Source organism: Centropristis striata, chromosome 10 (assembly GCF_030273125.1).
Source record: "Centropristis striata isolate RG_2023a ecotype Rhode Island chromosome 10, C.striata_1.0, whole genome shotgun sequence".
NCBI classification, from domain to species: domain Eukaryota; kingdom Metazoa; phylum Chordata; class Actinopteri; order Perciformes; family Serranidae; genus Centropristis; species Centropristis striata.
Genome location: NC_081526.1, coordinates 28572523 through 28586740, shown reverse-complemented (window position 1 = coordinate 28586740; position 14218 = coordinate 28572523). Strand labels below are relative to the sequence as shown.

The following is a 14218-nucleotide window of genomic DNA, read 5'->3' as shown; positions in this document are numbered from 1 at the left end:
GCGGGAATAAGAAGAAGTAAAGAGATGGAAGAAGAGGCTCCTTGCATGGCCAGGATGGAGGAATGTGTATGTGTAAGTATGCTGCAGAAGTTCTGTTTGGTTGTTTTAGTTTCACTGATACCCAGAGACTGTTTCAGTTCAGCCATCACCTTACAATGTTATCATTTGTTCCCATGTCACCTTTTAAATAATTTACAATATGAGCTATACAAACGAACACTGTTTCAGTAATTCACTGTGGCTCTGTGCACGCTCACTCACTCACTGTGCTGCACACATGTAAACCAGTGACAGATCACACACAACATGGTGCACGCCATTAAAGACTTCAAAATGTATCAGTCTGTGGGACGTGCAAATACACCCTGATGGTACTCAGTCTGCCAACGTTGCTGACGCAGTAAACAATCATGTGTAACTATTTGTTTATGGAGGAGCAAATAGTCGTTTTCTCACCGAGGAACATACCAAACTAGATAACCGAGAGTCTCAGCCCAGCATGCAGGGAGGCATGCTGGAACAATGCAGTGGATCCATTCCATCAAGTTGCAACAGTGTCACCATCTTTTTCTCCACATATCAAAAATCTGTTAATAAAGCATATACCCTGATACTACAGTCATGGAAAAAATATTAGACCACCCTTGTTTTCTTCAATTTGTTGTTCATTTTAATGCCAGGTACAACTAAAGGGACACTTGTTTTGACAAATATAATGATAGCAACAAAAATAGCTGATAAGAGTTTAATTTAAGAGCTGATATCTAGACATTTTCCATGGTTTTCTTGATAATAACCACAATCATTATCAAGAAAACCACGGAAAATGGCTAGATATTATAGCTATGTTTGTTGCTATCATTATATTTGTCAAAACAAGTGTCCCTTTATTTGTACCAGGCATTAAAATGAACAAGAAATTGAAGAAAAAAAGGTCTAATCTTTTTTCCATGACTGTTTATATGTAAGATACCCTAGGTAGATGATGTAATAGCTCAAAGAGTATTTCTGTCAGAATATCTGTGGTTTATGTCTGTTTAGGTGTGTGTAATATACGTTACAAGGTTACTATCAGGGGTCAGTGCAGTGCTGAGAGCTGAGCTTAGCAACAAGCAGAAAGCACAGACAGTTGGCACAGGAAGTACAGATGGAGCAGGAAGTAGAACTTACTGGAAATGCCAGGAGTTAAGGCAGGGAAAGGCTCTGGAAAAGAAGAGAGAGAAACAGAAGTGTTATTGATGATGGTTGGTAGCAGTGGTGGAATGTAACTAATGTGACTTACTCAAGTACTGCACTTAAGTACAATTTTGAGGTATACTATATTTGAGTATTTCCATTTGATTAAACTTTATACTTCTACTCCACGACATCTCGAGGTAAATATTGTACTTTTTACTCCACTACATTTAGCTGACAGCTTTAGTTACATTTCAGGTGAAGATTTATCATGAAAAAATGATCGATTTAAAAATTATTATTCTAAATGAAAAAAATCACATAGCAGTTTATTTAGTTAAAATGAGCCCTGACTTGAGAAAATTAGAATGCTGCTTACATAAAAGCATCAATATTAATCATCCAGTAATAATTGTGGGATATATGAAACAGTCTGCATTACAAGTGCTTTACTTTTGATACTTTAAGTACGTTTTTAATGCTGATACTTCTGTACTTTTGCTTCAGTAAGTTTTGAATGCAGGACTTTTACTTGTAGTGGAGTAATTTCACAATGTGGTATTAGTATTTTTACTGAAGTAAGGGATCTGAATACTGGTTGGTAGCTGGCATGCGTGATAAAGTAATGATGGCCATTCTGAACCACTGTGGTATAAATCTCATTTGGTTAATTCATTTCAGATGACAGTGTGGGTTCACAAATTTGATCTCCAGTTTGCTGGAGCTGCTCCCAGACAGGACTTTAGAGTTCTCCTGTTGGCTTTAAAGGTATAATGAGTGGGATTTGTCCATGGTGATTTGTAAACATTCAAAGTTAGTGAAAGCCAAAACCCAGATTTACTCTGGTTTTGGAACAAGCTCTGTCCGCTTGGCATTTCAACTCACAATATTGTTTTTTCTTTCAGTGCTGTGTCTGCCATTTTTTGTAGTTTCGTCTTTGATCTGAGCTTAAGATGTGGCACTTGGTTGTTATGTCCCTCAGGGTCTCTGCAGGTACAGACACCACCACACACTTCTAGTGAGTTATAAGCAGTGGTAGAAAGTAACTAAGTACATTTACTCAAGTACTTTTCTTAAGTATCATTTTGAGGTACTTGTACTTTACCTGAGTATTTCCATTTTATGTAATTTTATACTTCTACTCCAATACAATTAGCTGACAGCTTTAGTAACTTTTCAGTTCAATATTTAACATGAAAAACATGATACATTCAAAGGGATGATACATTTTTTTTATTATTGAACCTTATAACAGTATATTTAGTAGTTTAAATGAGCCCTAACCTTGAGAGAATTAAAATTCTGCATACATAAATGCATCAGTGCAAATAATCCAATAATATATTTAGAATATATAAAACAATCTAAGTGGGTCCATTCTGCATAACGAGTACTTTTACTTTTGATACTTTAAGTACATTTTGATGCTGATACTTTTCTACTTTTACTTTAGTAAGTCTTGAATGCAGGACTTTTACTTGTAGTGGAGTAATTTCACAGTGTGGTATTAGTACTTTTACCAAAGTAAGGGATCTGAATACTTTTCCACCACTGGTTATAAGTGATGATTGAGAGGGATTTTTTTTGTATGATGCTATTATTTTTTTATAGGAAAATTCCACCCATTCTGCTAATTGCATAGATTTTTCTACACTTAACACTGTGATTAATATAATGAAGTAATTATGCTGATTTGTGATTCCTTTCATCTCAAGAGATTGGATGTAAAACTGGTGTTATACGGTATATGAAAGGGTCGTATGCACCCACTCGCCTCTACAGTGACACTCTGTAGAATGAGCTAAATCATTAGGTAGATTAATACATATTTCATAGTAAAATTGCCCTGAATTACATACAATAAAGCTCCTTCTCCATGTACTGTGGGATATTTGCATGATTAAACTGACATGGTACAACTTTATATCTCATGATTGTTAACTGAAATGCATTTCAAAACTGCTGAATGGCAAATTTTCAGGACGCTGCCTTTATAAAGGCACTTGTTACTCCTTTTTTGAGAAAAATCAATAAAGATTTGTCGAGTTCCGAGATAATATAGGAGTGTAAAGGCCCATAAATCTTCCTGGATGACAGTCATTTTTATAAAATGCAGAGAAAATAAAGAGAAGGAGACAAAAGAGTGGGCTGACAGGGTTGTCCTCCCTGAATGTCTCTCTCTCTCTCTGTGTCTGTCATTTCTATATAGCTCTCACTTTTTTTGCTTTGTCATTCTATGTCTTCTAACCCTTCCTGAGATTGCTCTCTAACTCTTTTTTCCTGAGGTGACACACAAGGTCTCAATGGCAGCAGACAAGTTGGGCAGAGAAGAAGAAAGGAGGGGGCGGATGGAAGATGGGGGTGAAATGAGTGAGAGACGGATGAAGACAAGGGAAATGGAGGAATGGGAAGGAAGGGTGGAGGTAAGTTAAAGGGTCATGGGAACAGGGACTGAAATTTACTGCTGTTTATTATTTGCCGGAGGATACGACATCTATTATGAAAGTGAGAGGGAGAGAGAAGATGGGGGAGAAAAAACAGAAAAAAACAAGAGAGTGAGGCAGAACAGGAGTTGTGTTGAGAGAAGATGGACAGTAAATAGATGAGACATCAGGGAGCGGGTGATTGATAATAATAAAAAAAATGACACAGTCATACCAGATAGTATGGCAGTATTGGGACAAATAAATTAAAAATACTAAAAGGTGGGTACCCCAGCTATTTAATATTGCACTTCTATGAAGTCCGGGGACTTGTGAGAGACACATTGAAATATAAGAAGGGTCAAAACTGAAGCAGCAGAGGCCGAGATATGCTGACTTTTAGTTCCTTGACTGAGTCAGCTATAAAATACTGGATCTTACAATTCCCACAATGCAACACGATACCGTCTTTAATTAGGCCCTTCCTGCCTGGCGAAAGCCCAGAGTGAGATAACACTGGAAAAAAATCATCAGTGCTCCAGACTGACAGAAGACTTTATACAGCTGTTTTCACATGCCAAGTGTGATCACTCACAAACTGGGGCTTCATTACAAACTTAGCTCAGCTTTAGATGACGTATAGGATATTTTGTTTTGCAGAAACATGTTTTCTGACTGTATTTTTTTTTTACAAAGGGAATTTAGCTGTTACAGAACTGCCCTAACTTTGGGATTTCCAAAACAGGGAATCCTTAGTTTGGATGATATCAGTGTTGGAAAGTAACTCAGTACATTTACTCTAGTACTGTACTTAAGTACAATTTTGAGGTACATATATTTTAATTGAGTATTTTCATTTATGTAACTTTATATAAACTTTTACAGCACTATATTTATCCACCAGTTTTAGTTACTTTTCAGGTCAAGATTTATCATAAAAAACATGATCATTTTAAAGTGATTAGACATTTTGTTAAAATGAAACAGTATATAAAGTAGTTAAAGGAGGAGGAGGAGATACTTTTGAAGAAAACTTGCAGTATAGTTGGAGATTCCTTTCTGCTAATGGCAAGATTAGTACCTCCGACTCCACATAGCTAAAATTGAACGTCTGTCAGTAACAAGCGAGAGCTGTTTATATTATAGTTTGTCCAATCTCGGGTAGCCTAGCAGTACATTCTAATCAAAGGTACAGGGATTAAAAGTATGGATTTATACTCATAGTTAGGATTTCTTAAGTCAAGACGAGATAGGAGGCCTTAGAGAGAGAGGACAGAAATCAGTTCAGGAAAACGCTTCTGCATAAGGAAGATAGGAGTTTTCGTTTCTTTGATACTGATAGGACAAGCAGTTAGGACATTTTTCTGTAACGAGCCCCCTGATCTTTATGTGTAAAACTGGCAGAATTCCCACTTAACAAATCTGCAGGAATGTACCATAGGTCTCATTAAAAACAGCCCATCAGCCCATGAGGTGACCAAAAAAACAACTGGAGACCTCAGTGTGATTTTAGTGGGCTGGATAAGAATTGAAATGGAAAAGAAGTTGGACAGAGATGAGACAGATTAACACCAAACTCGATTAAACAGGGCTGAAAGAGAAGCAGCTTGAACGTGTGTGTGTGTGTGTGTGTGTGTGTGTGTGCGTGCGTATGTGGGTGTGTGTGTGTCTTCATTGTTAATAAAACAACTGTGGTGGATTTGACATCATTATACATTAGTGTGTGTGTGCTCACATCAGGCCAACTATCACTGTCCTGCTGTGCTGAGTGAAAGGCTGCTTCGCTACATTAAATGATAACAATATTCCCATGGCAGGGAGACACATGGAAATGTGAAGGATTTAAAACCTAATCCTGTGTCTAGTCTTTGTGTTTCAGGTAAGTCTGCATTTTTCTCTTAAAGCAATAACAAAGCTTCTATAATTGAAGCCATTCATTATTAACTGCAGCCTGGTTGGCCAGCTTGTGTGTCTGTGTGTGTACGAGAGAGACAAACAGTCTCTCAAGCATTTTATTCACAGAACAACTACATGCACACACATTTTTTTTCTCCCTTTGGATGCTGTATGGCCCAGTGACAGCCCACTAGACTGAATGGAAGACAAGACTAGGGGTGGAGAGAGAACGAGCGAGAGACGGAGAGAAAGCACGAGGAGAATCATAAAACGATGGGGTGGTATAGGAAAAGACTGAAGGAGATAGAGAGAGGGAGATATGAAAGATAGATTAGAATCCATGCCCGAAGGCCGTTTGTGGCCTACTTTCTTTCTTTTTTTTTATATATTTCTATGTGTGTGTGTGTGTGTGTGTGTGTGTGTGTCTATGTGTGTAAACGAGAAACATTATGAGTTTTTATCCCTTCTCTCTCCCGCTCAGCAGGTCTCTGGTGAAAACAAGGCATAAGCAGTGTGGTGTGAAGGAATGAGAGAATCGGACAGACAGTTAGACAGACAGACAGAGTGTTTGAATAAAGCCTATAAGTGGCATGTTGATAAACAGGGAGACAGGTGGACAGACAGACAGGTGATGGGACTTACGTGTACACTGCTCCAGTTCGATGCTGTTGCTCATGTGGATGTTGTCTATTCTGATGTGGCCTCTGGTCGGATGATCGAAAAAGCCCTCGAATGCCACCTGGACGACAGAAGAAGAGACTTATTAAAATAGGTTCTTTCTGCATGAAATAGAGGTGTGAATCAGCAGAGGCCCCCACGATACGATTTTATCACGATACTTGAGTCACGATAAGATGTTATTGAGATTTTAAGCATTCTGCGGTATGGTGTACAATGAGAGTCAAACCCACAGACTGACCAAGAAAGTATTCAGTCAAACTGAACTGAACTGATATCAAACATGTATGGACGACAACAACTGCAGCATTTTTTCTAACTTTCCTCAACTTTAAGCTTCACTGCTCTGAATATTTATGAATGAAACATAAAAAAAGCCTAAATTTGCAGCATTATTTCTACAACTTCCTGACAAGATATCCTGATACACATGGTGCCTATAGATTTCTTAGACATTCTAGTTTCATATGATACCAGTATTTCCAGTATATTCCTAAAAGTGAATATCGATACTTGGCAGTCATAAATTGATATAATATCGCCATGCAAAATATAGCGATACAATGCTGTATCGATTTTTCCCCCCATCTCTAGTATTAAACACAGTGATTTTTTATTTTACTCATTGATCAAGCCCACAACACTAACCTGATACTCTTTGGGGCTTTGTGGCAGGATGGTGCGGCCCTCCCTCCAGTGAGGCCCCTGGTCTCCTTTCAGTGCCCATAGCAGCGTCTCCTCCTGGTCGCTGTCCCTCAGCAGGACCCTCAGGCTCCCCTGAGCCTCGCCCTGCAGCTGGTAGTAGAAGAGGAGACACAGCGGGCCTCGCTCCGGCCCCACCTCGGGGCTCAGCAGCCGGGCTCTCTTGCGCTGGGTGTGGGCTCCTGCATCCAGGTGGAGGTAGTTCCCTGAGAAATCTGGAAGAGACAGACAGGAAGCAGGTGCAACATTATTGTATTTTTCTTTCTTTTTTCCTTGTGAATTCATTATGTCTATAATGCATTAGAAACATACCTAATTGCATTATAATCCGCCTGAGCACTGTTTAGTTACAGATATAAGAACCTATGAATATTTATAATACTTTATAACAATAAGCATGAGACATTATAAAGCATTTTATAGTGACTTAAAGTTAACTTATAGACTAAACGTTGTGAGTAATATAGAAAAATAATGTACTTAAAAAAAACTTGGTCGCAACTTATAATAAATAAAATTCCAACCATTTAAACCTCCTATGATCCTGATTAAAACCCAATCCCCCCGCCCTCCCTACTTATTTATTTAACCACCTCCACCCCTCCCAGGGACCAGGATTGTTATCTTTTTAAGCTATAAAATTATAATTGAAACTTATGTAAGTATGTCCCCTTTTGTTTTAGTATTTATTTCCAACCCCATTACATATTGATACAGGAGACACTCAACACCCCAACTGTAACATGTTAAATATAAGATTTAACAGGTCACATGTAGGGTAATATATGAAACTGTACGTGATAATTTGCCTATATCAATATAAGAATATAATCACAGCATAGCTTTTGTCAATTGTAGCATTTATTATATTTCATGGGAATGTAGAAAACCAAATAAATAGATAAGCACATGTACATATTCACATTATAAGCACATTATTGTATGATTGTAAGATCAGTGATGTATTTCAGATTAATGACTTGCAACAAATGATGAATTAGTGGGCTTTAAACTGAAACATCAACACTCTTTTTTAGCATTGGGGTGTAAATACGAAGCCATGTCTGGTTTCGTCTGTGCTATTTGCATTTTATCCACTTAATAGATTCCATTTTAATGAATTTTCTGATTTGTGACAGAGCTGCTGCAGAAAGCAGATTTGCTGTTCGCTGGTGTAACAGGCCCGACGTACAGCATGATGTATAAATGCGGCGGGATGTGGTTGCTTAGCGTTTAAGGCTTTACTACCATCATTCTGTGGTATGAGGCTTAAACCGCAAATGAGACTGCTATTTCATCATGGCCCGCTAATGGCTATGCACACAAATGAACACACACACACACGCACACATACACACACACGCGCACACACACACACACACACACACACACACACACACACACATATAACCGTGCTAAACAGCCATAATCATTCTAAATGCTGACACCTCGTTCTGTAAGTCTCCCCCCGTTTTCGCTACTTAGTCAGCACAGCATCATACCAATACAGTAACAACGCTTGTGGACATGTCATGTATATGTGTGTGTGTGTGTGTGTGTGTGTGTGTGTGTGTGTGTGTGCTTCCGCTGCACACACACATCCGTTTTTTGTTTTGTTTTTTTATATCTAAGTCACTTCCTTCCTCTCCTTCCAGCTCAATGAATTGATGGGCAAGAGCAAAGAAAAAAAAAGAAAGGGTGAGTGAAACAGTGGGAGAGAAAGCCAGTGTTACAGTGTTTCCCCCACCCTTAACAGGACCATGATCATTAGCCTGCTGCTGTGTTTGGCTGTTTGTCTAGTTTGTCTATTATGGCCGGAGAGTAAAAGCTTTGCTGGAGCTGCAAAACAGTCTTTTTATCGATGGAAGACGCTGTGTGACACCTCATAAGGAGAGAGAGAAGGGAAAAAAAGGAAAGCATAGAAAAGTGTGTCTATCTATCTATCTATCTATCTATCTATCTATCTATCTATCTGTCTATCTATCTATCTATCTATCTATCTATCTGTCTGTCTGTCTGTCTGTCTGTCTGTCTGTCTGTCTGTCTGTCTGTCTGTCTGTCTGTCTGTCTATCTATCTATCTATCTGTCTGTCTATCTATCCATTCTCCCTCGACTCAGACAGAAGAAAAAACATTCTACAGATTGCGGCACATCACATAATGAATAATGGATTTGGGTTGAGGTAACTCTGTTTCTTCACTTGGAGGCAATGAAAAAGGGGACCTCAATTACCGCTGCTCATTAAGTACAGTTAGAGAAAGTTGCAGTGTTTTTCTGTTTCTCCTCGTTTGATCTTGGTGAACGTACAAAGGGAGGGAATTAATTAACAACTCTCCATGGGAGGGATAGGCAGGGATTGGCTTTGAGGGAGGGAGGGAGGGGAATGTGTGTGTGTGTGTGTGTGTGTGTGTGTGTGTGTGTGTGTGTGTTCAACTTCATCTGTGGGTATCTTTGTTTATGTTTGAATCTGTATGTATGTGTGTGTGAGTTCGTCTGTCAGTCAATGTGTGTGTATGCACTTGTGTGTATGCATGTTTGTGTGCAAGTATGAGTTCATTGTTTTGCATTTATGTAGATATGAGCATTGCATATGCATGCATATTTTCTCTGAATTTAAATGTAAAGATAGACTATGCACAGTCATTTCTTCACAGGGCTGAATGGCAAAGGTGAGGAATAAGTTGTGCTGAACTATAGGACAGTGTCAGCTCTTGTTTTCACTACAGATAACTGCAGTTAACCAGGTATGACTGGGCCCTTTCTTTTAATATGTGTCGCACTGATTCCTAACATTCCTAATCATCACATAAAAAGCAAATAGCATCTAGTATTATCTACTTGAACTGAGCTGCCTTCACAGTCACACTGCATTCATTTCATTTAAAAATGCATCCTGCCTCAAAGCTAAGGATCAATTCTGTCTCTTTAACATAATTGTTGCCTGGATGGATGGACACAGTATGAACATTTTGTGTCTTTCAGATATGTTCATTGAAAAGTTTCCTCACTTAAAAAACAATTTGGGTGGCATTTTTCTCAATTAGTATGTAGTTTCCAGGACAGCTCATCTAATCTTCTAAACCTCTGGATTAGCTGCTGTTTGGTCATTAAATGCCTGCACTCATACATGCACATCAACCAAATGATCATGCATAATTATTTGCATATTTGGCACATTTATATGTTTATTAGGACACGGTCCCAATTGGTCTGATTTGTATTCAAATGACAAAGTTCACTTGGAAACAAACTGAGATTAAAGGATCCAAAACACTGGCAAACATATTGTTTGACCCAATTTGGATGTGACAGCACCCTTTATTTGTGTTAGAATTAACACAGTTTACAGAATCAGATATTTACACTTGGATCATTATGTTGCACGATACCGTTATTTAGCGCATATCTTTGAAACAACGTTGGATTCAGGTTGTCAGTGAAGATAACAGAAAAGAAAGCGCTTGGTTTATATTTTGTATATGTGACACCTTATGGATCACATCAAAACAACCCAAAGGGGCATCATCAACTGTTAGAAACTAATATTAAACTGATAGCTTCTTTAACTTCTTCCAGCACCCCCTTATGCTCATTTCCTCTCCTTATCAATAACTAAACCACTTCCAGAGATGAGCAGTATGAAGGGTTTCTTTCGATGAAAATCTCCACAGGGTATAGAATTGCAGTCTTGCCCTATCTCAGATCAAAAGAATAACTTATGAGCTCTGTTCGGGTCGGATTCTCTCTTTTTAAAACCCTAAAAGGGCTTTCAATGACAAGGGTTGGGGATTTGATTTGCATATGGAGACAGCTTCCAGACAGGGTGCCGCGCTAATGTTGCTGTAGAACAAGACTTAATGTCATGTTGCTGTCTAACACGGAGACAGGGACGCTGCTATGTCAATTACACACGCACAGACACACACACTCATCACACACAGCAGCCTGGTGTGTGTGATGTAGAGCCTCGCCTTATGTCACAGCCCTGTCTGTTTATAAAGGAGCTGCTCAGTCAACCAGAAAGTGGATGGCTTCAACAGATACAGGGAAAACCTTGGTGAATGGCAAGGTCGTATGTGTGTGTGTGTATGGGAAATGAACCCACACACCTTGAGTTAGTGTTTAATACGCGGGCAGTCCCACCTTGAGTGGTTCATGTAAGTGTGTGTGTGTGTGGCGCCTCAGGGGGAGCTGAAGAGCTAAGGCAGCACTTCTGTCAAAGCCATCATCTGACTTATCAGACCGCTGTGGGCGATGTGTGTGCCGTAAGTACAGTAAGTACGTGTGTGTGTGTGTGTGTGTGTGTGTGTGTGTGTGTGTATGTGTGTGTGTGTGTTTGAGAGAGAGAGACTTCGAGGAGTACGTCAGGCAGTGAAAATATGTGTGTGTGTGTGTGTGTGTGTGTGTGTGTGTGTGATGGATAAAACAGTCCTGGTTATCCTCCTGCTGTCTTATTAAAGATGGACAGATGTGGAAAAAGGCAAGTACCACTGAGGGAAATAGAGGAGAGGTCAGTGAGGAGAGAAGGAGGTGATCACAGTGATAGAGTGATAGGGATGGAAGTGGAAAGGGACTTTGAAATACAGAAATCATATAGTGTAGTATGAGTTGGAGCTGAAAAAGAGGTGAATGGCTTCTAGAGGGAGGATGGAATGAAAGGAAAATGGCAATCAGATGGTGTAGATTGAGAGCGGAAAAACTTTTCTAGTGGTGTTAAAGGGGACCTATGATGCTAGCCTATAATGGTTGTATGTGGCCAAACTTTCACTGAATGATGTAAACGTACAGTCATGGAAAAAATGATTAGACCAGCCTTGTTTTCTCCTTGCTTTCATGTTCATTTTATATATATATATATATATAATTTTGGTTATTATCTTAATTAAATTCTTGTGAGCTATGTTTGTTGTTATCATTGTATTTGTCCAAACAAATGTACCTTTAGTTGTACCAGGCATTAAAATGAACAAGAAATTGAAGAAAACAATGGTCTAATAATTTTTTCCATGACTGTATGTAAGAGTAATCCTCGTGAGCAATGGGGATTCAACAAGTGTAACTTTTACACGTCTCCTGCATAGAAATTTGTTCCCCAATCTAGCTGGTTAAAAGTTATACATGTTTTGAAGCTAAAAGTTAAAAATCGCCTTATCTCACCGAGATATGCAGAAAAAACTGACACAGCTGTCAGGAACAGGAAAACTACTGATGGAAGACCAAGAAATTACTTTGGGGATCCAACAAGAGTCACTTTTACACGTTTTCTGCATGGAAGTTTGTTTCCTACTCGATCTGGTTAAAAGTTATGCATGTTTTGAGGCCACAAAAGTCAAATCTTTTTAACCGTTAATGCATTTTTTACATTACGTAGACATGTAGCTACATGCTGACGTTAAGGGAAGTTGTAAACTTGGTTGCCAACGTTAGTTTCTCCACAATTTCTGATCACACTCCATTTTCATGGCAGAAAGTGTCACTTCAGGGTTGTTACAGTCGTTCCACTGCTACATGTAGCTACATACCAATGTCTGTAGTTGCTAATTTCTCCCCAGTTTCAGATCAGATTCCTGCTGGAACATGTTTCATTGTGTAGCTTTTGGTTTTAATGGTGATCTTTCATGGTAAAAAGTGCCCCTTCACTACAGTTATTCCCCAGCTGCAATGATGGTGCAGAGCTCAGATGGTTGGCTTTTTCAGGACATTAAAATGTGTAAACATGTTGAAAATTAGCATAACGGGTCCCATTTAAAGGCAAACAAATTGTAGGATAAAATAAAGTAAAAGAAGGGAGAGAAAGAGCTAACATGCAGAAGAAAATGTGGGAAAAGAGTAAAACTCCAAGAATAGAGAAAGGAAGTTGTGAATTAAAAGGGAGGCTGGAAAGGAGAAAGTAAAGTAAAAAAGAAAAGAAAAGAAAAGAGGAAACAAAGTAACAAACTAGGTTATGGAGAGTTTTTTTTAAAGAAACTCTAATTAAGTCGCTGTACACACTTTTAGCAGATCAGAGTGAAATCCTTGCATCATAGTTGCTGTCAGTGGTTCCTCCCAGCACTGGGATCTGTATTATTCCACCACAGGACAACCACTTTGCTCTTAATTAGCAGAAGTCTTAAAAACATCCCAACATGACGAAGCTTTCTTTTTCTGTGATAATAAAATGAGAAATGTCTCGAAATGAAGAATACCCAGAAAGACGAGGATTGAATGTAGTCCGAATGGGAACACAAAGTTTTCTCACAAAGTTTGAATGTTTAATTAGAAGGAAATGCTCTTAAAGGCTCTCTCTCTCTCTCTGGAGTTATTAAAAGATCAAAAGTACTGTTGGTAGGTTAGAGACGGAGTTTGGATTGGGAAGTTTGAACAAGTGTCTTTGAGACAGAAAAAGCAGAATAAATCTTCACTAGTTTCTTTGTACAAAAATATTGTGAATTAGTATTGGTATTTATTTGCAAACAGTAGTTAAATTTATCAGACATAACCTACAACAATTGGGTGTCAGTTTTCCTAAATTGTTGAGCATAGTTCAGTTTTGTCAATGACTCATGTCAATACATTTTACTGATTTACTCGCCCATAAAGTTGGAATAAAATATCTTTTACCTCTTTGCATGAAATGATTGTGACAATGTGATTTATTATTGACAGATTAAGTGTATATCTTCTCAAAACTTTATGAATCACATACCACAATGAAAATGAAACCACAATTTACATGGATTGTGTTATTATAATTAAATTAATGGATTGTGTCTGAAAACAAAATTATTCCAACTTATATAATGTGTTTCTGGTAGTTTTTGGTTTCTCCTAGGCTTCAAGTCGAATAAAGGTGGACTGTCTCTTTAAATGGTTGCCGTTAAACCAGCTTGCATGTATTTTTGCTAATGTAACTTGGATATAATTGCTGGAAATAGCAGAGGAAGTGATTCAAATGCTGTTTCTATTGAAAAAAGAAAAATGTGTTCCAGTGCAGGTCAAACCTCTCCTGTGACACATTTGTGGTAATGATGACACATCATTAGGGGAGTTTACACAGTGTAAAAAAGAACAAACGAAGGTTTCTTGGTATAAAATGTAATGGTATGTGATTGCCAACAAATCAGTACTCACTGTCTGATCCCAGCGCCAGATCCTGCCTCGTTTCATGTGTGCCGTGTCCGGTTGAGCTGCTGCTGGCGGTGTGCAGCGACCAGCTCACACCTGACTGGGGATCAGCCGACCAGCCGCACAAGCTCTGCTCAAAGTCACACACAGCTGACAGGGACGGAGTGGTGGCTGTGGGTCGTGAAAGAGACAGATTGTGAAGAAAGACGTATGATAGTGCATCTGCTTTGACTAACAA

At 38.7% G+C, this 14218-nt stretch overlaps 1 protein-coding gene across 2 annotated transcripts in view; it reads right to left on the bottom strand.

Annotated features, from left to right (window-relative positions):
• LOC131978737 (neuropilin-2-like) overlaps window positions 1-14218 on the bottom strand; it is a 121347-nt gene that overhangs the window by 17930 nt on the left and 89199 nt on the right. Inside the window, exons 13-16 of one of the 2 annotated variants that reach the window (XM_059342466.1) lie at window positions 13987-14151; window positions 6822-7090; window positions 6138-6234; window positions 1171-1203 (exon numbers count right to left, since the gene is read on the bottom strand). In XM_059342466.1, coding sequence (XP_059198449.1) covers window positions 1171-1203; window positions 6138-6234; window positions 6822-7090; window positions 13987-14151 — 564 coding nt within the window. The remainder of the gene's footprint in view (window positions 1-1170; window positions 1204-6137; window positions 6235-6821; window positions 7091-13986; window positions 14152-14218) is intronic. The other variant, XM_059342467.1, reaches the window with a different exon arrangement.